At 48.7% G+C, this 26,155-nt stretch overlaps 1 protein-coding gene and 1 long non-coding RNA gene across 4 annotated transcripts in view; one reads left to right on the top strand and one right to left on the bottom strand.

The window, feature by feature from the left end:
- The first annotated feature begins 233 nt into the window (after positions 1-233).
- LOC121010515 (uncharacterized) lies at positions 234-5,893 on the top strand. 3 transcript variants are annotated; one of them, XR_005781213.1, is made up of 3 exons: positions 234-483; positions 1,458-1,731; positions 5,236-5,893. It is a non-coding gene; the product is annotated as an uncharacterized LOC121010515 (long non-coding RNA). The 3 variants fall into 3 exon arrangements; XR_005781215.1 differs by having other exon boundaries at positions 236-483; positions 1,549-1,731; XR_005781214.1 differs by having other exon boundaries at positions 237-476; positions 1,549-1,731.
- A 4,131-nt stretch (positions 5,894-10,024) lies between these two features.
- Positions 10,025-26,155, bottom strand: part of GFPT2 (glutamine-fructose-6-phosphate transaminase 2) — a 48,052-nt gene continuing 31,921 nt past the window's right edge. The window contains exons 10-19 of the mRNA XM_040444173.1: positions 25,008-25,171; positions 23,298-23,393; positions 23,122-23,219; positions 22,722-22,842; positions 20,134-20,291; positions 19,857-19,971; positions 16,227-16,354; positions 14,272-14,439; positions 13,020-13,181; positions 10,025-10,902 (exon numbers count right to left, since the gene is read on the bottom strand). Of these exons, the coding sequence (XP_040300107.1) occupies positions 10,858-10,902; positions 13,020-13,181; positions 14,272-14,439; positions 16,227-16,354; positions 19,857-19,971; positions 20,134-20,291; positions 22,722-22,842; positions 23,122-23,219; positions 23,298-23,393; positions 25,008-25,171 (1,255 nt within the window). The 3' untranslated portion in view covers positions 10,025-10,857. The remainder of the gene's footprint in view (positions 10,903-13,019; positions 13,182-14,271; positions 14,440-16,226; positions 16,355-19,856; positions 19,972-20,133; positions 20,292-22,721; positions 22,843-23,121; positions 23,220-23,297; positions 23,394-25,007; positions 25,172-26,155) is intronic.

Below are 26,155 nucleotides of genomic sequence, written 5' to 3'. Positions count from 1 at the left end.
CGTTGCCCCGGGCTCGGCCGGCCGCCCCGCCCCGCTCCGCTCCGCCCCGCCGCCGCCGCTGCAGTGGGTGTGAGGGGCGCCGGGGCGCTTCGACCCTTCCGGTCCGACTCCCTTCTCCTCCTCCGCCGCCGCCACCGCCGCCGCGGCGCCCGGCCTGAACGACCTTCGCGCCGACCAATCAGCGTCCGGAGAGCTGGGCAGGCGCGGCCAATCGCGCCAGGGGGCGGGTCGTGACGGGCGGGGTGGGCGGAGCCGGGATAACCGTGCAGGGTTCGATGGGGCTCGGTGTCCCTCAGCCGCCCAGCTCCTCCGGCTTGTGCGGAGCACGCCCGGGGCTGGGGACGCAGGTCCGGCTCAGTACGCGCGCTGATCCTCCATCCCCCCACAGGGACCTCGAAGCAGAGGCCTGACGCGGAGCCAGGAAGCGGTGGAGAGGGCCGACCGGCGGCAGGAGAGCCGGGCCCTCTGGGCTGCAGGTGCAAGGTGGCAGCGGCGAGGCGGCCTGTAGGGGAACGGGCCGGCCCGTCTGGGGGAGAGTCCCGGGCGAGGACGAGGGGAGACCGGGGTGCTGGCATCCGGCGTCCAGGAACCCGGCACGGTGTGGCCCCTGGAAGGACGAGGAGACCGACGCGGTGGGGGAGCGGGAAGGAGAGGCAGGGGTCTTGGACTCTGCGGCTTGCTAACGGCTAGAAATCGGGTGGTGGGGAGGGCGGAGTGCGAGGAGATGGCCACGTGCAGACTAGTGCCCCCGGCGGGTCCGTGACAGAAGGGAGGAGGGGAAAGCCTGGCGTATTCGGGCCAGGGGTCAAACCTCTGGCTCAGAGAAAGGCAAGGTCGTAAATGGGGAGAAGGGAGTGCAGTGCTGAGGGTCCCCTAGGTCCTGGGGTCCCTTGACACCGACCTTCTTATGAGCCAACTCCTGCAGCCCTCTGGCCCCTCGGTCGGGTTCCAGCAGGCCTGGGGTCATATGAAACGATGGGAGAGGCCAGGATATTTCGTGTTGCCAGATTTGCGTTTAAATAGGCAAAGCTGGAAGGGAGGGAGGGAGTCTGGACACACTGAAAAAAGATCAGAGGTCCGTGGATAGGGTGGGGGGAGGTGCACACTTTGAGGACAGGGAGAGGGGGGACTGTGGAGGAGGAGCAGCTTTCGCAGGATGCAGGAGCCCAGCATGCCAGAGCCCAGCGGGTGATCAGGGCAGGGGCCAAATTGGGAGGAAGGAGCAGGATCCTAACGAGGGGGAGGTCAAGGGGCTGGGAGGCCTGGAGGATGGTGGCAGAATTTGGGGAGGATGGAAAGCCAGTGATGCAGGGCCAGCTGAGGGCACCAGGGCCTCAGAGGAGGAGGGTAAAGGAAGGGATCCAGGCATGGTGTCCTTCGTTAGGCCACCCCCTACCTTGGCCACCAGAGGGAGTTTTCTAAAATTGAGTATGGCCCATCCTTGCCTGAAATTGTAGCTCCTGAATGTGATCTGCGTTGAGGAGGGCCCCCTGGTGGGTTCCTGCCCACACTGGTCCTCACATCAGCCTCATCTGCCACCTGCTCCAGGTGCACAGGAGAAAACAGGGAGCCAAAAATTGCCATCATCAAGGATTATGGGAGGCTAGTAAAGCCTGGCTGTCAGAGCTGTGGCTTCACTAAGGGGCACTAGTGGGTGCTTCCCCTTGGATTAGGAAGGGGCACCCATTCCTGCACTCTCCAGTCAAGTTTACAACACTCATCCCATGAAAAGTGAGTACCAAAAATCACTGCGCACACATACACACCTATACATATTTCGTGCTGAGTTTTCTAAAAGGATTCTGCCTTTTCTGGTTTATGAAATAACAGCGAACACTTACAGACACAAAGCTGAGGTGACAAGGTAGGGAAGGGTCTAGTCCATGCTTTGAAGAGTGCACAGAATTTTGGTGGAGACCAAGGGAGATGAGAAGCGGGGGCATGTAGGGGGTGGGGAGGTATACACATGAGCCTGACTGACAGCTGACCTAGCCTGCTAGCTGGAGAGGAATAGTTGAGGAAGACCTCTGGATAAGAGGAAGCCTGAGCCGAGGCTATAAGGCTAGCAAGAATGTGTTAGGCCAATGGTTTAGGCAGAAAGGGCACTGGGACCCAAAGATTCAGAAGTCAGGACCTGCATGCTGTGTTCAGGAAACCAAGGGTCACCTGGTCTTGTTGGCGATGGGGAAATATGGCCTTGAGGTGGATGGGTACTGCTGACCACAGTCCCATGGACTCGCTTCAAGTCACTGATATGCTTGTTTAGCCCAGTGTGGCTTTTTTTTTTTTTTATTAGTTGACAACATTTGAAAATTGGGAGCTTTCACTTGAAAAATCTCAACTGGCAGTTTCTCTTGAATAGTTAGAAGCTCTGACAACATGGGGTCTGCATTCCCAGAAGGTAGTGGTCAGCTGGAGCTGAGTGGCAGCTGCCCCTTTAGGGGAGGCCCTTACATCACCACATCCCCTACCACTCCCTGTCACCCCACTCTGGCCATGACTTCACCATCCCTTACCTGCTGGCCCTTGAGGCATTGCAGGGTAGGGGCTCCATCTCTGGAGGTCAAGGGCAGCTGCTGAGGGGTGTTAAGAAAGGAAGTGAATGATGCGATTAGGTATTTATTTTGGAAGGATCACTAGAGCACATGAAGTTTCTAGGATGAGGGGCTTATATTCACAAGACCAGTTAGGGAGCTGTTGCAAAGGCCTGTGTAGGAGAAGGTGAGGCCTGGCCTGGGGCCAGGTGTAAGGAGAGAACTGATTTTAAAACTGCTTCAAGACTTGAGGGAAATGAAAATTAAAGTCACAGTGAGCTAGCACTACACACCCGTTGTGATAAAAAAGACGGACAATATCAAGTGGTGATGACTGATGTGGAGCAGTCAGAACCCTCATCCACCGCTGGCGGAAAAACAAAATGGCTTGTCCACTTTGGAAGACAGTTTGGCAATTTCCGGTAACATTAAACATACACCTGTCGTATCACCCAGCAATCCTATTCCTGGATATGGAACTGAGAAAAATAAAGACACGTCCACACAAAGAGCTGTACGTAAATGTTTATGGCAACTTTATTCAAAACCGTCAAAAACTAGAAACAGCCTATGTCTGTAGATAATCCAGCAGATGGGTAAATAAACTGAGGTACATCCATACAGTGGGATATTACCTGGCACCAAAAAGGACTGACTGACAAATGCACAACATAGATAGATACAAAAACATCATGCTTGGCCTTTGGGTGGCTCAGTCAGTTAAGTGTCTGACTTCCACTCAGGTCACGACCTCACGGTTCATGAGTTCGAGCCCTGCATCAGGCTCTCCGCTTTCACCACAGAGCCCACTTCGGATCCTCTGACCCCCTCTCTCTCTGTCCCTCCTCTGCTTTTGCTCTCTCTCAAAAATAAATAGACATTAAAAAAAAAGTCATGCTAAGTGAAAGAAGCCAAACAAGGCTACATCCTCTATGATTCTGTTTACAGGACATTCTGGAAAAAGCAAAATCAGATCAGTGGTTGCCAAAGTCAAGTGGAGGAAGTGGGGGATGATAACCAGGGGCCAGGAAGGAATACTTTGAGATGATGGGTATACTCTATTTTAATTATGGCAGTGGTCATATCACTATATGTTTATCAAATTTCAGAACTGAGCACCTAAAAGGAGGTGACTTTTCATATGTAATTTATACTAAAAAACTTGATGTAAGGAAAAGATGTCCATTTAAAAGACAGAATTGTCCTGGGGCGCCTGGGTGGCTCAGTTGGTTAAGCATCTGACTTCGGCTCAGGTCATGATCTCACAGTTCATGAGTTCGAGCCCCGCATTGGGCTTCATGCTGCCAGCTCAGAGCCTGGATCCTGCTTTGGATTCTGTGTCTCCCTTGCCCTCTGTGCCTCCCCTGCTCATGCTCTCTCTCTCTCTCTCTCAAAAATAAATAAACATTAAAAAAAAAAAAAAAGAGGCAGAATTGTCCATCCAAGAGGTAGGATGTAGGGGTGAGTCAGGAGGAGGAGTCAGGGAGGTTCCTGACTTGATTTTTGGGGTGGGGACCTCTGGCCTTGGCCTGCTCACCCACCTGTGGAGAGGAAGGACTTATTGAATGTGCATCCCAGCTGCCCACCTGCTTTCTATCACCTCCCCCTTTCCTGTCACCTTTAGCCTTGCAGCTCTGGCTATGTGCCCTCTGAGATGAAGGCCACTGGCCATTCCTTTTTCCTGAGACCTCACTGCTCCCTGCTCCTCCCTTCCCTGCTTTGCACTTGGTTCCTTGATGGCACAGCTGATACCACCCATCTGGCACACACTATCCACTTCCCTGCCCCACAGGGGAGAAGAGAACACAGGAGGGAAGGAAGAAGAGCTCAAGCTCCACTCCCTGGCCTGAGGCTGGCCCAGGGGTCACAGTGCTGACAGGTTTCTTTGGCTCAATCTCATCATCCACTCTTGACTTGCCTTGACTGGGTTCCGACTGGGCTTTCCACTTTGTTGTGCTCTTGTGGGCAGGAGGTTGCTTCTCTGAGGCTCAGTTCCATGGGGAGTGGGCATGGGTGGTGACCCCCACCTGATGGGGCTGCTGTGAGGTCTCAGGGAGAGAAGTACCAAGCTCGGGGAATAGACTGCACACAGGGACAATGAGTGTCTTCATGCTGGCCTCCTCTGCTCCCCCCTCTCCCAACCTTGACTGCTCTCCTCCCACTTCCCCATTCCCTCCCCACCTCCTCCCCACCCCTGACCAGGACCCGATGTGCCAGGGGATGCAAGCCAAGACTGTTCAGGTTGTGTGTTCGAGAAAGCCAAGCCGCACTGAACCCAATGGGGACAACTATTGGGAGGTTCCTGCATTGTTGCACCTGGGAGATCAATGGGTGGAGCCGGCCCTGGGACCACAGCCTAGGAACCTGGTCAGAGCCTTGGGAGCTATGGGCAAACGCTTCATCACATTCCTTTCTCCTCTGGGTCAGCTTCCTCCTCCCCATGTCAGCTGCTACTCTTTCACCACCCAAGGAGGGGCAGGCCTCTGTGCCACATTAAGTTTGAAAATCCCCAGAAGAGGAGTCTGATGGGCTCCTCGGGCAGGGCTTGCATCTGTGGGCTGGGCAGTCAGACCCATGTGAAGACATGGCAGGAGAAAGGGCAGAAACAGCGGGGAAAGGCAGAAGCCAGGGGATAAGAAAGGGGGCTTGGGTGCCATATAACTGAATGCTGAATAGACTAGATCTCGTCCCCTTTTTCCAGGCATCTCCCAGAGCACCAGCAGTCCCTTGACAGCAAGGGATTGGAAAACTCTTCTCAGAAGTCTGACCAGCCCTAAAACATAAAACAAACCTTCCACATTGCCCAGCAGTTGATCTCGGCATCAACAAGCCCCACCATGTACTCAAGAAATTTCCCACCACCTTGAATCTGCCTGGACAGCCCAAGGTCATGTGGCAAAGTCAAAACAGAAACCAACGAAGATAACCAAACAAAACTATCTTGAAAGAAACAGAGACTATGTGAAAAAGGAAATTCTGAAAGGAATAATATATTGCCGGCTTCAGACAGAATGAAAAAGTATCACATCCTTGAAGTCATCAAAAACATATTTAGCATGCCTATATGTCCTTACTCTCTCAGCTGAGATGGCCTAGAAGCAATGACACCGCAGCAGCCAAAGCACACCCAGAACCCAGGAACTGTTTTCTAATGCCATTCTCCAACAGAAGAAACCAGGGGTCCTAAATCAACAGTAGCTGATTCTCAGGCTGGGGCAGGAGATGTACAAGATGAGTCTGGAGCATCTTGTGGTACAGGAAAGTAAGGAAGGGGCACCTGGGTGGCTCAGTCGGTTGAGCATCCGACATCGGCTCAGGTCATGATCTCACAGTTTGTGGGTTTGAGCCCCGCATCACGCTCTGTGCTGACAGCTTGCTCAGAGCCCGCAGCCGGCTTCAGATTCTGTGTCTCCTTCTCTCTCTCTGCCCCTCCCCGCTCATGCTCTGTCTCCTTCTGTCTCTCAAAAATAAATAAATGTTAAAAATTAAAAAAAAAAAAAGTAAGGAAGTGCTTACGAAGTACACACACGGACACACACACACACACACACACAGACACATGGAGGGGTATGTCGAAGGGACACAAGAGCCAACAGAAAGAGCTCCCAATGGCCACAGCTGGGACAATCTGAGCAATAAACGAAATAACAGTATTGTATTATAACCCAGCATAAAATACATGTCCATGAGCCTATACTAATGGATATAAATGATTTAATAAATGAAAAAATAAATGGGGGAGAACAAACCTGTACTGAACCCCAAATAATTTATGTAAATAATCCCCTCTCAAGGAAGTGATGCATAACTTCTATCATCTATCTATCTATCTATCAATCATCTATCTTTATCAAGACAGCACAAGTGAGGAAGGGGCAGAGGGAGAGAGAGAATCCCAAGCAAGCTCCACACTGTCAGTGCAGAGCCTGACGCAGGGCTCAAACTTATGGACCGTGAGATCGTGACCCCAGCTGAAATCAAGTGTCAGATGGTTAACTGACTGAGCCACCCGGGCGCCACATCGCCCCACTGTTTTAAGTGTGGGGCGGGTATAATAACTTCCTTCCAAAGAGTTCAGTATGGAAAGGGAGAAAAATTAGAGTACGTGACAATCACTACCTGAGGTAGGTGACCAAACTGACATAACAGTGACAAGACATGTTGATAGCACGTGCCCCCTCTGCATTATGAAGTAATGAGAATGGCACTTTACTCCTGGGGCTTCCTTCCTGAAACACATTACCCCAGTCTAACCATGCAAAAAGCATCAGAGAAGCCCAATTGAGGAATATTCTCGAAAATACCCAACAACTGGTATTTGACAAAAATGTCAAGATCATACAAAAAAAGGAAAATCTGAGAAACAGTCACAGCCAAGAGAAGCCTAAGGAGACGTGTCATGTGATGTCAGGAAAAGGGCAGCAGAAAAAGAACATTAGATAAAAACTAAGAAATATGAATAAAGTATGGGCTGTAGTTAATTTTAAAAATATGTATTAAAAGTATATATGTCCAAAGCAAAAAATAAATAAATAAAAGAACTTTTGGAAATTAAATTGTATTGGCAGAAATGAAAACTCTTAGTAGTAAACAGGTTGGGAGAATAAATTAAATCTCCTATTTAGTACAAGCAAAAAAGATAAGATGCCCAATAAAAAACATAAGAAAGGAGAGGCTAGTCTAGTAGCTCCAACCTCTGAAATAAGGGAGGCCAGACACACAGAAAGAAATCCACCAAAAAGTAATTCAAGGAAAGTTCCCAGAATGGAGGGGCAGGAGGTACAAGCCTGAAGTCAACACTAAGTAAGAAGATACCCAAGACCCCTTGCTGTGATATTTCAGAACACAGGGGGAGACAAAGAAGGAAATAAAAAGGTCCCCTGTATCAGAGTGACTTTGAAGTTCTTAAACTGTGAACAAGATAACAGAGCATCACGTTTACAATTCTGAAGAAAACATTTTTTTGGTGACCTAGAATTCTATGTGTAACTAAACCCCCAGTCACGTGTGAGGAATAATGCCATTTATTTCTCAAGGTCTCAAAAGTTTACCTCCCAGGCTCCTTTACTCGAGAAGGATGTATTTCACCAAAATGAAAAAAGGAAACTAAGAAGGAAGACATGAGATATGGGAAGAGGACAAGGGAATCCCTCAGAGGATGATGGAATGATCCCGGTACAGCAGCTCTGCTCCAGATGTGGAGGGCAGCTGAGCTGTCCTGCCTCAGTGTGACCTGAGAGGCAGACAGCTGGTCATCACCAAGACTCCCCCCACCACTTCCATTGGACCATTCTCCTAACCCAAGGACAGATCACCCAGGAGAGCTTGGCCCAGATTCTCACCAGGACTTGGCTTGTTGTGACCGTGTGCTGCTGAGGGTATCTCCCCTCATGCTCTGCTTAAGACACACATATCACTCCCAGAAGTTCTCAGCTTTTCCCTGAGAGCCAGAGGGCCATGGCGGGCTCGGAAGTGGAAAGTACAGGGCAGCCCATTCCTTCTGACCGTACCTCTGTTGGGTACCCGGTGCACACCTCAGCCTTGCCAGGCGCCCAGCTGTGGAGAGCCCTGTGTTTCCCCAGAGTCACTTGTGAGCTTGCTTGCCACTTCCCCAGAAGGGGCCTTGTTAGCTCCCAGTGAAGGGGAAGTCAGCCCCTGGACCCGGGAAAGTGCTCTCCTCACCCCACTCCTGGAGCTTCTGTCCAGCGGGGGCAGTGCTGCCCTCTCCTTGCACAGCTCGTGTGTGCTTGCCTTCTGTTTTTGAGACTAGGTGGTATATGACTTGGGGAGAGATACACAGGTAGAACTATAATGAAAAGCAAGAGACTGATTTGTACAAAAGTCAGAATGGTCATTGCCTCTTGGGTGTAAAAATGAAATGCGTCTCTCTAGGTCTTGTCCAGATAAAAATGTTCTGGCTAGTTCGTAAAGTCTCCTAACCTCTGAAATTGTAATGACCACGGTCTGGTTAAAAAGGCAGAAACCAGCACCAGTATTTCCAGCGGGACTTATGCCCTGGTTAATCTGTGGGAAGGGCTGGTGGATGTGGGTTGGAGAGTGCCGCTGTGGCTCCTGGGCTCCTGCCAGCTCTTCAGAAGCGGGATTCTGGGGGTGCCTGGGTGGCTTAGTCGGTTAAGCATTCAACTTCCCCTGAGGTCATGATCTCATGATTCGTGGGTTCGAGCCCCACGTCAGGCTCTGTGCTGACAGCTCAGAGCCTGGAGCCTGCTTCAGATTCTGTTCTTCAGATTCTGTTCTACAGATTCTCCTTCTCTCTCTGCCCCTCCCCTGCTCTGCTCTGTCTCTGTCTCTCAAGAATAAATAAACATTCAAAAAAAATTTTTTTTAAAAGCAGGATGCTGCTGTAGTTGCAGGAAGCCTCTGCTGGTGGCCCCCACTGTGGGGTAGGTGAATTTTAGGCAATATTGCCATGGCGAGTGCTTTGGGGCTAAGGGCCATGGCGGGACCTCCTATCTGCTGAAGCCACACTTCTGTCTGCTTCTGCCAGGGGAGAAATAAACAACATGATTTCTCAAAAACAATATGACTTCTAAAGTATCTTCCAAATCTTCCATGATGCTTCTCACTGGTGGAATTTAACCTGGAAATGTAATTCCCAGGTTTCCAAGTCTTGTGATACAGGGGACAGCATAGAAGAGGATGGAAAAGTTAATGAGTAGCCCACAGATAATTCTGAACAAAGGTCTGATGCTATACTAGAGCTACTCAAACCGACCAGTGGTCATGAGGACATAGTGGTCATGAGGACAAGCCTCTGGGAGAGCCACTTTCATTGGGAGCCTAAAGTCAGACCCCACAAGCCTTCAGAACCCTATCTCTAGCTTCTGATCTTCCTGCCTGATTATATCCATAAAATCGGTGACCAAGATAGACTCATGGAAATAAAAAAGTATACATTAGAGAGTTTCACATGCCTGCACGATGCTTTCAGGTTCTGGGCAGCCATCTGAAAGAGCATCACGTGGTCCAGCCCCCTTCAACAGCTCTTCAGTGGACTCAATGAAGAGTCTCAAACATCCTGCATTTTGTTTCATCGTGTAAAATAAACAGTCTTCATTTTCATACAAGAAGGACACAGGTCACAAGTGTGGGCACAGCACCATGGGCTACCAAGAAACAGGGCTTGGGGTGCCTGGGTGGCTGAGTGGTTTAAGTGTCTGACTTTGGCCCAGGTTGTGGTCTCATGGTTCGTGGGTTCGAGCCCTAAATCAGGCTCTGCACTGACAGTGCAGAGCCTGCTTGAGATTCTCTCTCTCTCCTCTCTCTCTGCCCCTCCCCTACTCATGCTTTCTCTTTTTCTCAAAATAAATAAACTTCAAAAGAAAGAAAGAAAGAAAGAAAGAAAGAAAGAAAGAAAGAAATGGGGCTCACTCCCACCAGACACTGCTGAGTTCCTGTTTTGAGAAGCCCTCACAATCCAAGTACACAAAAAGAATGAGAATAACAAAAATCCAAATGCACAAGCCAAAAAAGAATTGTACTGTCTTTATTGTCTTAAAATTGCATAGTATCTTGATTGTGCACGCTTTTAAACAGAGGGCAAGATAGCCCACTTGAAAACTACTTTCTTGCATGGGATATTTCAAGCTGTTTTACTATAGGTAGAAGCAGGGACCAAAAATGCTGCCTGGGCTTAAAAAGAGCCATGATCAAATTTAACAGAAGTTGGAGAGTCAGAGGGATTTATAGGAGAAGAATCTGTCAAAGGACATTGAGATTTTGAAAGGATTTACAGGAGGCACAGGGAAATGGTGGGAGGGCTTCCCTGACATCAGGGGACTGGGATTCAGGGGCAGCCAAGAGAGGGCAGGAGAGGAGAGAGGAGTGCAGGGAGGCAATGCCTTGTGCTCAAATCTGAGATGAATGCCCTCTGCCAGGAGGCTGGGGTGCATGGTCTGGGCATTACATTGGCTACAGAAAGCCACATACTAGAAAAATAACTTAAAAGCTATACAATCATCATTATAAATATTTTGTCTTTCAAAACTAACTAGCGTTGGTTACAAAAAGGTTCACAGTTACTCTGAAGAGAGCTGTGTCTCTATTGCACAGTAGTGGAAAAGTCCGCTCTGATCCCCATGTGTAAACAATGATTCCCTTCTCCTCTGGCGACTTCAGGACACAGAGAAACAGTATCTGCTGTGAGCAAAGCACTTGGGTACAAGGCACGTGAAAGCTTGTCAAGTTCTACTGGGATCTACTTGGAACACACAGAACGCCTGCTGTTCTTCTCACTTGATGTCACCGGGACAGGCCTTGAACCACACTGCAGGTGGTGATGGCCTTCTCGGGCTCTTGTTCTCTATTCCACTGTTACAGACTTGGCCAGATTTCTGGGGAAGTCGACCTGCAACGATACATAGAAAGGAGCTGCTCAGGAGCCCACAGATCCCAGCAACCTGCTGTATTATAAAGCCTATTATCGGGGTACTTGAAGACGAGGTGATGGGTGTTCCCGGTCACCTTTGACCATGAGCCCCTGGAGACCTGCATCTTGGAAGCATTCCTTACTCCAGGAACTTCACTCAACTATAGAAGGTTTAGTTCATTCAATATACATTTATTGTGCACCTGACATTTGTCATGCTGTCTGTGTTAACCCTATTAAAAGGATATGATGCATGCTATTAAAATGCTAACTCAGCTTGTCCTGTTCACGTTTCTTGGAAGGAGACACACTAAATCCATGAGGCTCATTAGTTCAGGGTGGAGGCTGAGAGGAAAATGTGATGGGAGATGGTTGATATGGTAGGCTTCAACTTTATCTGCAGTGTCTTATATTGCTTAGTTATTTTAATTTTAATTTTTTTAATGTTTATTTCATTTTGAGAGACAGAGAGAGACAGAGAGACAGAGAGAGAGAAAGAACACGAGTGAGGGAGGGGCAGAAAGAAAGGGAGACACAGAATCCGAAGCAGGCTCCAGGCTCTGAGCTGTCAGCACAGAGCCTGACGCGGGGCTCAAACCCATGAACCGTGAGATCATGACCTGAGCCGAAGTGGGATGCTTAACTGACTGAGCCACCCAGGCACCCTTATTTGGCTCTTGTTTTTAAAAGAGAAACAGGGGTGCCTGGGTGGCGCAGTAGGTTAAGCGTCCGACTTCAGCTCAGGTCACGATCTCGCGGTCTGTGAGTTCGAGCCCCGCGTTGGGCTCTGGGCTGATGGCTCAGAGCCTGGAGCCTGCTTCCGATTCTGTGTCTCCCTCTCTCTCTGACCCTCCCCCGTTCATGCTCTGCCTCTCTCTGTCTCAAAAATAAATAAACGTTAAAAAAAAAAAAAGGAGAAACAAATAGGACAAAATGTTAGCCGTGGCAGTTCTGGATTTGTATACCACCAGGTACTTGTTACATTGTTTTCTGTAAGGTTATGTATCTTCAAAAGCTTCTCAAAATACAATTGTAATAAAACTATTTCTATATGCAGTGAATTGTAGGTTCTTCCATACTTGTTGGTGGTTCTTTTCTGGAACATAAATTGATGATATATGTTTGGAGTCTCAAGGGGCACCTGGGTGGCTCAGTCGGTTAAGCATCTGACTTCGGCTCAGGTCATGATCTCATGGTCTGTGAGTTCGAGCCCTGCGTTGGGCTCTGTGCTGACAGCTCAGAGCCCGGAGCCTGCTTCAGATTCTATGTCTCCCTCTCTCTCCCTGCCCCTCCCTGGATTGCACTCTCTCTTTCTCTCTTTCAAAAAGAAACATTAAAAAAAAAAATTAAAAAAGGAGTCTCAAAATGTTGAATCATTTGCTAGACTGAGGAGATATCTTAAATGTGGGAGGAAGATGTACATGCAAAGATGTTCACTGCAATTGTGATTTATGCAGATATTCTCCCAAATCAGCAACAGTTTAAATAATAGAAGACCGGCTAAGTCATTGTTATAATCCATGTTATAAGACTATGTTGAGATATTGTGCAATGATTAAATGTTGCTTACATGAAATTCAAGATGTAAGAAAATACTTGTAAATACACTCAAAAGGAAAGTGTAAAATGTCATCCTTGATATACTGTCAAAAATGTTAAAAAATCCACATGCACAAGGAAAATACTGGAATAAATGATTAAATTTGCTAATTAACATTGCCTCGCTGAGTGATGAGTTTAATGATATGGTCTTCGTAATCTTGCAGTCCCAAATTGTTTTCAAGGGATAGAAGTTACTTTAAAAACAGAGTTCTTTTAAATGAAATTACCTTTCCTATGAATATTTACACCAAATAAGCATTTAAGAACAAAATCAGGAGCGCCTGGGTGGCTCAGGTGGTTAAGGGTCTGACTGTTGATTTTGGCTCAGGTCAGGATCTCACAGCCCCATGTCGGGCTTTGTGGAGCCAGTTTGGGATCCCCTGTCCCTCTCTCAAAATAAGTAAATAAACTTAAAAAAAAAAAAAAAAGAAAAGAGTCAGACTCTGGGGTTATGCTTTTCCCCTCTGGGGGATTCGGTGTGATTTTAGACATACGTCATATCCTCGGAGAACAGCCAGGTGGAAGGACAGGAGCTGCAGCGGAATCACACTCAGGATACCCTGGAGGCAGTCCACTGTGTGGGGCAGCTCGATCGTTTTATACGCAAACTTGGAACTCTCAGTGTCGTCCCTGGAGCACAGTATGATCGGCCGACCCTAGAGCAGGAAAATAGGATCACAATGGGCAGGTGGTCTCTGAAAGCAGCAACCCCTCACATACCAGCAGTTTCTGAGGTCAATCTTATTGAGGGGATAACAGTCCTCTTTTGCTTTTGTGGAATTATGTGTGAGGTGATGTGCACGACCAGTGTGAGGGGCAAGGTGTTTGATGCTGTTTGGTGAGTTCCTCTCCCTTCCGTGGTAGGATGACTGCCATTCTGAGCCATTCATCCAGCACCCGTTTGTTGAGTGGCTTCCATGTGCCTTGCCAAGGGCAGGGCATGCCCACTCCTCACTCTGAGGGGACTCATAGCTGAGTGGTAGAAAATAAAAATGTAAACAAGCCAACCAATGAGTAACGATGAATTCCAGATGAATGCCAGAAAGGCAATAAAACATGGTAATGTGATTGGGAGACACTGGTGAGGTCTGGGAAGCCCTCTCTTAAAAGGGGATGTTTGGACTAAGATGTGAATAACCACAGGCCAATTCTCTGAAAGAGGTGGGAAGCACATTCAGGGCAGAGGGAATAGCCAGAGCAGAGGTTCAGAGGCAGAAATCAGCTGGGCTCCTTCAGCTTGGGACACAGAAGGAAGGGGCCACATAATGCCGGCTTGTGGTCACTCTTGTTTTATGGGAAGCCACCGGGAGGTTTCAAGCAAGGCAGTGAAGTGATTTGTGTTTTATACCTTCTCTCTGGCCACTGTGCCGAGCCAGGCATGGCGGCCACTGGCTCAAGGGCATTGTTGGACTTCACCTCCCTATAACTTCATGAGCCCTCCCAGGATGGATCTGTGGGGGCTTTGCACTCCCATCTCAGGGCAGCTCCACGCCTGGAATCTGGGGCAGCTCGGGGCAGTCTGGGTCACAAGGTCTCACTGAAGAGCCATTGTGCACGTGGCCACAGGCTGGCCAGTCATTTCTGAATGTGTGTGCCCCTCAGGAGGGGGCCTAGGAGAGAGCACGTGATCACACCTGCTCAGTGGTAGGGCTGCTCATAACCAGTGCTGGCCGACAGTGGGTGAGGTGGGCTTGTGTGGGAGAGGACAGGAGAGAAGGGGACCCTGGCCCAGCTGAGAGCTCTCACCTGGCGGGCTGTGACCTGCTGCAGGGCATTCTGGCATTTGGCAAAGCAAGGGTCCTTCATGATGACCATGATGACGGGCATCTGCTTGTCAATCAGTGCCAAGGGTCCGTGCTTCAGCTCCCCCGCCAGGATGCCTTCTGAGTGCATGTAGGTTATCTCTTTAATTTTCTAGGGAAACACAAGGCGGGGTCAGTGTGACACTGGACAGACAGGGGGCTGGAGCAGATCAGTCAGAGGGGGGAGGAAGGGGAGCTGTGGGAGGGATGAATCCAGAAGGCAGGGAGCTGAGGGCTGCAAAGGCGGATGAATGCATTAGGTGGTCAACAGCACTGAGGGCTGCTGGCAATGCCAGGCCCAAGGGAGAGGGCTGGCTGCTGTCCAGAGCATGCACAAGGCCCAGCACGCAGCCTGTGTCCCCCAGACCAGCCCCCAGCACAGCCACCACCCTTGGATAGATAGACAAGTCAATGTTGATCTGGCTCTCCCTTCTGCTGTGTGACTAACCCGTGGCCTCCCCACATTTATAAATTGTAATGATGGCACTGTATTCTATCTAGAAATACCTTTCTTCAATTATCCGATAGATCATCCCCCTGAATCTAGACCATTAATAACTTCCAAAGGGATGCTCCAATTTACTTATGAGGCAAAATCACACACATCAGGCCGTTACTAGAATTTCCCCCTATGTTCAGGAGATCTGTTTCTATTCAGTTCCCATTAAGCCTACGTCACTGAACTGCTGAGTGTCTAGTAAAATATTTCTCAGCTCCCCTAGAACTATTTATTTGGGGGGGGGCAGGACACTGTCAGGAGTGTGGGTGACTCCGCCCTGAATGCCACAGACAGCTGGAGTGCTGGCCCCCAGGAGACCACAGAGGGACCATTGATGTGTGCCAGGAGCAGCGTCAAAGCTTCTTTCTTTCCCCCCAAGACTGACTGGGAGCTGCAGTTGAATACGCATCTTTCAGCAGTGTGCTGGGGGCACTGCAGCTGAGCCCCCCCCCCCGACCCCCTGCACCAGGCGGCAGAGGCATGGGGGGAGTTGAAAGTGTACTCCACCCAGCCCCCTGCAACGACCTGCTCCCTACTAAGAGGAGGGGAGCCAAGCTGGGTCAGGAAGGATGCCCTTGCCCAGGTACCAATGGCTGCCTCACCTGTGACCCTGTCTCCCGTTTTCTTTGGTTGGGCAGTCCCATCCACAAGCAGCAAGCAGACAGTGAGTGTAGGCTCAGCCCCCTGGACAGCACTGTCTCACCCTCTCTGTGGCTCTGTGGTCCTGGAACCTGCCCCTTACCCAGCTCTCTTACTCAGGTTTGGCTCTTTACTGCCGCAGTGGGACAAAACAGCCAGTTAAAAGTTTGACAAAAGCAGGGCCTTCAGAGCTCACTCCTTCAGGATCTCTGCATCCCCTTGGAAGTTTGAGGGGTAACAGGGAAACTCCACAGAGAGCCTGCCCCGCAATTCTCATCGGCCTGAATCCTCCCGCACAGTCTGCTTGTGGTCGTGGAAATAACCCAAGGCCACATGGACCTGAGTTTGAATCTCAGACCAATCACTCCCTCCTGAGCAAGATGAACCTTTGGGGGTCCAGTTCCCTCCTAGGTGAAATGTGGACAATAACTGCCAGCCTCTCAGAAGACGCTCATGAAGAACGTATGGACCATCCCACATGGAGCCTGGTGCAGGTTGACACCTCAGGGGCTCACCCAAGGGTGCCCTGCCCCTTTCTCCTCAGGAGATTGGGAGCGTCCACCTCAGGATCCCCAGGGCCCGAACAGGTCATGAGCTGGTGCTTGATGCAGCCTCACACAGGTGGCAGCAAGTCCCCAAGCGCTCCCCTCCCCTGGCCCAGCGCCCTTCCCCCGTTCCCGCTGGTGTCTCGGGGTGTCTCCCATGTCTGCCCTCATGCCCAGGCTGGTGGAGGTGGGGGGGGGTGGGCAAAGGAGGCTCACCAGGGCTCCTTCCAGGCATGTGGCATAGTTATAGCCCCGTCCCATGACCAGGAGTGACCTCTGGGTGTAGAGCTCCAGGGCCAGGTCATGAATCTTCTCGTCCAGCGACAGCACTTCCTTAATCAGCCCTAAGCCGCAAACACAGTGAGGGGTTGTGAGTCACACAGATTTTACAGCAAGATTCACAAAGAAAAATCATGGTGTATAAGACATAGTTTTGGAATTCACACCACTTAATACACTTGGCTTCCTTGCCTCGGTTTAAAAAGGATTTTAAATGTAAGAGCACCTGGGTGGCTCAGTCGGTTAAGCATCTGACTTCAGCTCAGGTCATGATCTCACAGTTCGTGGGTTCAAGCCCCATGTTGGGCTCTGTGTTGATGAGCCTGGAGCCTGCTTAGGATTCTGTGTCTCCCTCTCTCTCTGCTTCTCCCCCACTCTGTACCCCCCCCCCCAAGAATAAACATTTAAAAAAGTTAAATGTAGATTTTGGGCAATAACTTGTGGGATTTGCCTGGGTTTTGTTGGGTGGCAATTCATATTTATGTTCATACTTTCTTGAGCATGTAAGATAAGCAGTGAGGTGTTATTTCTAACTCCATTTTACAGGTAAGGCAACTGAAGCTCAGAGAGGCTAAGTCACCAGGTGGAAAGACACAGAGCTGACACTCCAAATTAATGCCCCCCCCCAATCCAGGCCACATGCTAAATCTAGAGACAATGCCCAGTGTAAGATGGACCAGTGTTTCCCAAACTTTTTGTTCTCAGGACTTCTTTATTCTTAAAAATTACTGTGAATCCCTAAGAGCCATTATTTTTGTTGGTTCTGTCTCTCAATGTTTACCAGATTAGAAACTGAGAAAAGTAAAGATATTTGTATTCATTCATTTAAAAGTAACAATAAACCTATTACACATTTTTAAAAATTAGTGAGAATAGTAGTTTTAAATTTTTGGAGATTTTTTAAATGTCTGACTTTTTAACAAAGACAGATTCTCATATCTGTTTCCTCATTCAAACTCTCATGATACATTTTTTTTTTTTTGGTTGAAGTATAGGAAGAAAATCCAGCCTCACAGAGATTTGTAGTTGGAGAAGGGAGGAGTATTTAAATAACTTTTTCAAAAAATTGTGAATGTTCTTCTCTGATATTACATGAAACTCAAGAAATGGTCATTTATTTTTTTTCTAATTAGTTAATTAAGTAATCTCTGCAGGCTTAAACACATGACCCCGAGATCAAGAGTCACATACTCTAGTGACTGAATCAGCCAGTCTGGAGAAACAGTAATTTCTTAAAAGAGTAGTTGCAAATGGAGAATTTGAAATCATCTCAATAAGCTTTTCCTACCTTGTTACATTAAAACTTTTATTTTTTTTTAAGTTTATTTACCGTGAGAGAGAGGAGAGACAGACAGACAGAATCCCAAGCAGGTTCCACACTGTCAGTGCAGAGCCTGAAATGGGGCTTGAACTCACCAACCGTGAGATCATGACCTGAGCCAAGATCAAGAGTCTGACACTTAACCGACGGAGCCACCCAGGCACCCCTATTGCATTTATTTAATTTTTTTTAATGTTTTATTTTTGAGAGAGAGAGAGAGACAGAGCATGACTGGGGAGGGACAAGCAGAGAGGGAGACACAGAATCGGAAGCAGGCTCCAGGCTCTGAGCCATCAGCACAGAGCCCAACATAGGGCTTGAATTCACAAACCACAAGATCACGACCTGAGCCGAAGTCAGATGCTTAACTGGCTGAGCCACCCGGTGCCCCAATCTTGCATCTATTTAAGTGGATGTTTTACATGGTGTATAATTTTGTCACATCATGCATTGACCATCTGGAAAACATAGGTTGACTGAGTTATGCAAATCTTCTAAAAATGGACATACTTCATCATAAAATATTTTTTAGAAATCACATATGCTAAAGTCACCATGGCTTCATCAGAGTTGTGTTTAAGTGTGGGAAGTGGTCGAGCTCATGCTGGCAGCTACAAGTTTTCCCAAATCCTAAATTTCACTGGAGAGCTTGAAGTTTATCACTGGCAACAAATACGGTCAGTTTTTCTTCTTTAGAGTGGCGGGCTAACTTTGTTCATTTTTGAGAAAACATCTGCCAAGTACTCTAATCAGCTTGTTACTCAAACAATCCCAGGATGCTTTTCTTGGAAACAGAATACTGAAGAGTGTTGCGATTTACTAAGACTAATGCATTTTACTGCCTCGTGAAGAAGTCCTTGAGTGAAGTGGGGTGTGTGGAGGCATGTGCTAAGGTGCCAGCGGTAGCCACCGCTGCCTTTGCAAATGTCCACACGGCAAAAAAGGCAAACACATCTTATTTGTTATAAATAGCATGTTTACTGTGAAAATAGTAATAGGACCTGCAGACCACATCTTGAGAACGGCTGACTTAGACATCAGGATAGAGTCCTGTTTTCGCACTGTTGGTACCTGGCTGAAGGTGAAGACCAGTTTTTTGTCAGTAAATTTTCAGCATGTTGTGTGGGCCAGATTCAGATCTCTAGGCTTTGTATGATTAGATGCTGGCTTTCCCTCACTGCCTTCTCTGGGGTTTGCCCCTGGCTCCCAGGATGGACCCAGTGCCTACCCCATCTCTGGAAGGGGCTGTCCCACAGCCTTGTGACCATCCTGCCCCCCGCATTTCATGTCAGCCAAGGGGCTGTTTCATTTGGCAATCTCAGGGCTGCACAAAGAAAACCCAATAGGTCTCTCTCCTTCCCTGGAGAGCAAGTGTCTGAAGGAAAGGAGCTGTTATCTCCTTGGCCCTCAGGATGACACACGGGACAGGGCACACCAGTGGGCGAATGATGGAAACCATTGTCCCCCCCCAAAAGCTTGCGATTCAGTGTGATAAACACTGCATCTCACCGACTACAATAGATGGGAGGGACCCAGCCAAAGAGGGACGTTTGGGGAGACTGACGGAGCACTCCGGTTCAGGAAAAGGCTCAGGGCCATCTGCTCCTTCTCAGATATTTCCTGAGCACCTACTCCATGCCTGCCCTGGCTGGATATCAGCAGTGACCCTGACAGTTAGGGTTATATGCTCACTGGGCTGACATACTCATTGGGAGACAAGCCAGCACACTGGAGGACAGGTAATTTCATACCATGGCACACGCTATAAAGAAAAGAAATGGGCTAACATTTCACGGCTGGGGCAGGGGGTTAGTTAGGATAGCAAGGAAGGGTTCCAGGAGGTGACATCTGAACTGAGACTTGAATAATGAAAAGCCATCAGTTGTATGGAGAGCTGGAGGAAGAGGGCTCCTGTAAAGGAAAGGGTCAGTGCAAACGTCCTGTGGTAGACAGCTTGGTATTGCTGAGGATCAGAAGGTCAATGAAGGAGCCCAGGGAGGGGAAGGAGAGTGGGATGAGGTCAGAGGTGGCAGGGGTCCAGTGTGCAGTGTTCAAGGACCCGGAGAGGAGTGAGGACTTTAATCTTGGCCCAGTGGGAGCTTCTGGAGGCATTTCGTGGTGAGTAGGAAGTTTTGAAGAGGAGGAAGTGATTAACAGCATTGTTTATGGGAAAGAGTCAAAAGAGAAAGCAACTAAGGACAGTCTACTGGATTTCAAAATAAGGAAAGTTTCATTCTGAAACATACCAGGTAAAGACTGTAAACCATGGATGATCTCTCGCCTTCTGTTTTGCAGTGAAATGCGGTCTTCAGACATCATCAAACCAAACATCACCAGGGAGATGAACTGACTGGTATAAGCCTGTGGATAAAACGGTGACTCTGGCAGAGCAGGGGCGAATGTGTGCATGTGAACCACGCAGGAGGAGACAGATTGTTGGGAGCGCCCCCTCCCCAACCCACAGCCTCCTGTCCACCCATCTGGTCGAAGCCCTCCCTCAGGACACATGCAGGAGGTGACTACCTTGGTGCTGGCCACGCCGATCTCTGGTCCTGCGTTGATGTGGACACCGCAGTCGGTCTCTCGGGAGATGGAACTGCCCACGGTGTTGGTGACGCCCACGGTCAGGGCCCCACGGTCCTTACAGTAGCGCAATGCCAGGAGGGTATCTGCGGTCTCACCTGCCACACGGGCCCCACCTTTCAGCCATGTGTTCTCAGGAGCGTGGCTCTGCCAGCTCAAACCCCCTGTCCCCCAACTCATTTACTCTTTTATGCAGAAATCAGGGCCCACAGGCAGCCGGCGTGTGGTCAGAAAGGAAAATGCACACTCAACCATGTTTCCGGTGGATTCTTGGATTCAAGATTCAGCTGCTATTTATGTGGGAAGCACTTTCTCATCCGCTATGTCATGGAACTCTCCTGGCAACCCCATGGGGCCATTGTCCCCATTCTCCCCGTGAGGATGAGATCCCCAGAGATGGAAGAAACCAAAGCCTTGCTCCTTCAGGGCCACGCAGCTGTGGGCGACAGACTGGTGCCAACCCAGGTGAGCCAGGTGCCCAGCATCCTTTCTAGGACTTTAAGCTGCCTTCTTCAGAATGTGCTGAGATTTAACATTTAAAAAGCAAGAATGTGAGGCGCTTGGCTGGCTGAGTCGGTTGAACGGTTGAGCATCCAACTTCGGCTCAGGTCATGATCTCATGGTTCATGATCTCATGGTTTGTGAGTTCAAGCCTTGCATGAGGCTTGCTGCTATCAGCACAGAGCCCACTTCAGACTCTCTGCTTCTCTCTCTCTGTCCCTCCCCTGCTTGTGCTTGCTCTCTCTCAAAAATGAATAAATATTTAAAATAAATAAATAAATACAAATAAAAAGCAAGAATGCAAGGCGCCTGGCTGGCTCAGTCAGAAGAGCATGTGACTCTTGGTCTCGGGGTGATGAGTTCCAGCCCCACACTGGGTATAGAGATTAAGTAAATAAATAAAATTTAAAAAAAGCAAGAATGCCACTAAATGGCATTTCTCCAATAGATCTAACATTGCTTTAAAGCAAAACACTTCTGGGGCGCCTGGGTGGCGCAGTCGGTTAAGCGTCTGACTTCAGCCAGGTCACGATCTCGCGGTCCGTGAGCTCGAGCCCCGCGTCAGGCTCTGGGCTGATGGCTCAGAGCCTGGAGCCTGTTTCTGATTCTGTGTCTCCCTCTCTCTCTGCCCCTCCCCCGTTCATGCTCTGTCTCTCTCTGTCCCAAAAATAAATAAACGTTGAAAAAAAAAAATTAAAAAAAAAAAAAAAGCAAAACACTTCTGCAGCCTGCCAGTGTGAACTCAAAATTATTTTTATAACTAAGCTACTTAAATAGATTCACAAATAAGCCAGCACAAGCACCCTGTATTTGTAAGCCTTGAAACCTCAAACTAAATTAAATACAGTCCGATCATAAAATTAAACCCATCAAGGGGCTCCTGGGTGGCTCAGTTGGTTAAGCGTCTGACTCTTCATTTCAGCTCATTGGTTCATGGGCTCAAGCCCCATTTCGGGGTCTGCGCCTGGTGGGATTCTTCCTCTCTCCCTCTCTCTCTGCCCCTCCCCCACTTGTGCATGCATGGGCTCCCTCTCTCTCAAAACAAACAAACAAACAAACAAACAAACAAACAAAATGAAGTCACACAGCAGCACATGGCTACAAGTTGTCAGCCGGAGGGTGAGTGTGTCTGTATTCGTTTTTCTTAGTTTGTCATGGAAATGGAAATGGGTCTTCAAAATTCAAACCGGAAGCAGTATTCGAAGTCCCAGTGGATATTAGAGCATTGCTGTTAATGTTTTAATTGTGATAATGACATAACGGTTATGTTTTTTTTTTTTCTTTTACCATTTAGAGATCCATTCTGAAGTATTTGTGGAGCAACATGATGTCTGGGATTGACTTCAAAATGACCCAGGGAAGGGGACAGGTTAATGTGGATCTGGATGACACAAACTCTGCTCAGCTGATCGTTGCTGAGAATAGGTAGTTCCTTATGTAAATCTCTCTACTTTTACAGAGATTTGGAATTTTCCATAATTAAAATGTTTTAAAAATCCTTCTGGAGGTCATAGAATGTCCAAGCATGTGGCCATGAATCACCTCCCTGACTCTCTGCCCAGCCTGACTGGAGCAGGTGCCCATGTTTAGAGTTAGGATGGCACCCAGGCAGGGTTTACTGAGGGTGTGCTGGGCCTACACCTGAGCAAGGTCTCTCAATGCATCTCCTGCTGGACAGCATGGGAACTGCAAAGCATCCATATAGTTGTTGAAGTGACACTCAACCAGCAGAATTTTGAAGAACTTTCTCTCTTTGAAATAAACCCAGCACCTATGTATAAGCACTTTGGTGAGTGGTCCCTTAAGTTCTGGACTTGGAATGGCAGGAGGAGGGAGAATTCTTGGTCGCATGGCTCCCCCCTAAAATGAGACAGTGACTGATGGCTCTGAGGGTCAACTGAGAAGAGAGTCTGGCACATGCTCAGTGTGCAGAGAACTCTACTGGATGAAGGAGGGAAGGAGATACATGGTGTGTTACCAAAAGGACAGAGCCCTGAGATGAACTCACGCAAACCCGTATTCCTTACCTGACTGGCTTATGAAAAAGCAAACGTCATCCCTGAACACAGGTGTGTTCCTGTCCAGAAAATCACTGGCGAGTTCAACCATCACAGGGAGCTCAGTCAGTTCCTCCAAAACTTGCCGTGTCTGAAGCCAACAAGAATGGGGACCAAAGTCAGTCACAGACACTACAGAGACACAGGCAGCTGGGCTTCTGGGGACAGTTTTATGAAGTGGCACCTCTGGGTCCTCGTGGTGAAGGGAATTTCAGACGTGCACAGGCCACACTGCAGGAGAAAGGCTCTCATGTTGGCTTGTGGGCACCAAATTTGGGAGGTCAAACACATGATGGCATTTAAGACACATCTTGTCCTGGGCTGCTGCTCCCTCCCCAGCGCTATCGAGGGCCCAGCGCCTTGGACTTACAGCCACTGCGGCGTGGTAACTGGTTCCACAGCCAATCACGATGAGCCGTCGGCATCGTCGAATCTCCTTCAGGTGATCCTTCAAGCCACCCAGGAGCACTGTGGGGCACATGCAGGGCATTAGTGCTAACCCCACACAGGGACGTGCCTCAACCTAGGGCATGGATGGGGGATTACCTGTGTTGGTCTCAAAATTCACCCGACCTCTCATAGTATTGAAAACTGATTCTGGCTGTTCGAAGATCTCCTTCTGCATAAATGCACTGAAGTTACCTGGTCAAATAAACACCAACAAAGCAGGTCAATTTTAATTCAGTTGTTTTACCACTGCTTAACTTCCAATCAAGATGGAAAGCTGATATGCAGTTTAGTGTCAGTGACACATGGGAAGGCCACTGCACATTACCAAGGGTGTCCCAGGGGCCGTCCCACCTGATTCTCCTGGTAACAAGTGAGAGGCAAACAGGTCAGATAAGATTACTATCTCCAGTGTGCATATCAGACCCTGCAGCTTGAAGGAGCAAAAGAAGTAAGCAACAAATATGTGGCTGGTCTTTCTGGGGCAATACTCCTCTCAGCAGGGGCAGAGGAAAGGAAAATGCTTTACTTCCAAAAACCAACCACTTAAGGAAGTACAAAAGAAGTAAGCCCTGAGAAATAGGCAATTTTATTTTATTTTTTTAATTTTTTTAAACATTTATTTTTGAGAGAGAGACAGAGTGTGAGAGGGGGAGGGGCAGAGAGAGAGGGAGCCACAGAATCTGACGCAGGTTCTAGGCTCCAAGCTGTCAGCACAGAACCTGACGCGGGGCTCGAACCCACAAACTGCGAGACCATGACCTGAGCCGAAGTCGGACACTTCACCGACTGAACAACCCAGGTGCCCTGGCAATCTTCTTTTCAACAGATGCCCTCCGAGCCTCTGTATTAAATAAAAACCTTTTCAGCCAACACATGCATTTCCAGGGCTCTGATTTGAATGGAACTGGATGACATCAAAGGGATGATCTGGCCGCAACGGGTTAAGGCCCCTGACAGGTGTTGTGCCTCAAGCTTTGGAAGCATTCACAGACAGGGTGGGAATGTTCCAAACACTGCAGTGTTTCCTGTCTGCCACCTTTAGCTGGGGACTTGACAGAGAGTGCCATAAAGCAAACAAGACAAGTGAGGAGGGTCAGGGAAGAGCTCTCTGACTGGGCGATGATCAAGGTAGAATGACCAAAAGTAATCAGTCAAGTACAATGACCCTCAGGTGAGTAAGCACTTGGCCTGCCTAAGTAACAGTGAGGTGGTTGGAGAGGGGGCAGGGCATAGTGGGAAAAGGGTAGAGTGAGGTGGGGCCAGGTTGGGCATGGGGTATTGTGGGCTGTGGCAGGAAGTGTGGATTTTATTCTCAGAACAGTGGGTGGCCATTGGAGGGCTTTAAGCAGCTGGATAAAAAGGTCTGATTCACATTCCTAAATGTTTACCCAGGCTGCCCTGTGGAGAAGGGGGTGTAGGGAGACAGGCTCTCCTCGCAAGGAGGAAATAGTCCACAGACCCCTGTTATTGCAGGCCTCTGACCCAGAGAAGAAATGTCTGGGTAGAAGAATGTGTCCCAGAGAGTTAGTAAAGGAAGGCAGTTGATGGACTTGTCAGATCAAGCAGGGAGACCTAGTGCCTTTATATAGTCAGGAACTCCTGCTGGGGGAGCGGGACCAGGCTTCCCGCATCCCCTGGGCTGGGCAAGCCACAGAGCACCTGCAACGCCACCCTAATGGCCACGGCAGGTAGGAGGGCTGTGGCACCTATTCAGGGTAGGACAGAGAGTCTCAGGAGCTCCCCCATCGAGCACCTGCCCCCCCCCCCACCAAGGCCGCTGCACACGGACCCTCAGAGGACACCTGCCTTTCATGATTTGCTGCAGTTCCATCTGCAAGGTCTGGATGGCTCGAGATGGGTCATCACTAGCTGAACGCTTGACCCGGTGAATAGAGAGCTTCCCATCAGCCACTGCGGCGATGTCGTCATCCTCGAGGAAGATGACTCGGTTGGTGTGTTCTATGATAGCACTGGAGCAAGGGAAACATGGGCATCACAGACGGGGCCTGCACGTGCTTGACAGCTACAAGGCAGTCACTCACTTGCCTCCCCAGTATGGGTCCCCATCAGTAGCATCAGATGGCATTTTGGGAGGGACAGGGACACTACACTATACACATCAATTCACACCTTCCTCCTTCCCCCCAGAATTGTTTTGAATCCAGTCTCAGACAACATCATTTCATCTGTAAACATTTTAGCTTCTATCTCTAAAAGAGAGGGAAAAATTTTAAACCCACAATACCATCATCACATCTAAAATTAGTAGTTATTCGTTCATATCATCAAATATCCAGTATGTTCAGATTTCCCCAGTAATCTCACAGATGGCCTTTTACGACCGTTTTCTTCAAATCATAATCCAGACAGTGTCACCTTTGGAGAATGCTTGGGAACCAACACATTACTCTAAATCGGAACAGGAAAGAATGAAACATTTATCTTGCTTTTTAAACTGATCTGATCTTTCAGAATAACCACATTGTTCATGAAGGCAAATTTATGGATGGACTACAGCTAATAAATAAGGAATGACAGCATCAGAATAGCCAATTTATGGACTCCTAATTACTAATAGTTCTAAGTAAGGACCATGAAGTGCTCTGCTGAAACCAAGAGGTGAAAAGCAGAGAGCAGCTTTACAACGGATGGGTGAGGCTGTCTGGCGCATGAACCCCCTGATCAATCTTAACAGCATAAAAAGACAGACAATGAGACATATATGCTTCCTGATAGAAGGACACACCACCATCTATGAAGCCGTCTTGCCAAAAAATCAAACCAGAAGGAGATCAAGTTTGTAGACACCTGTGAACGCCAGTGCGCGGAAATGCAGTGGGCAGGGGAACGTGTTAAATGACACCATGGGGGATTCTCTCAGCAAAATCCAGACAGTGGGAAAGTCATCAGGACAAATGACTCAGTTTCATAACACACACACACACACACACACA

The sequence above is a fragment of the Herpailurus yagouaroundi genome, unplaced genomic scaffold (assembly GCF_014898765.1).
Source record: "Herpailurus yagouaroundi ecotype Mexico unplaced genomic scaffold, PumYag 192, whole genome shotgun sequence".
NCBI classification, from domain to species: domain Eukaryota; kingdom Metazoa; phylum Chordata; class Mammalia; order Carnivora; family Felidae; genus Herpailurus; species Herpailurus yagouaroundi.
The sequence above is the reverse complement of the archived record's forward strand: the minus strand, read 5'-3'. Positions and strand labels throughout refer to the sequence as shown.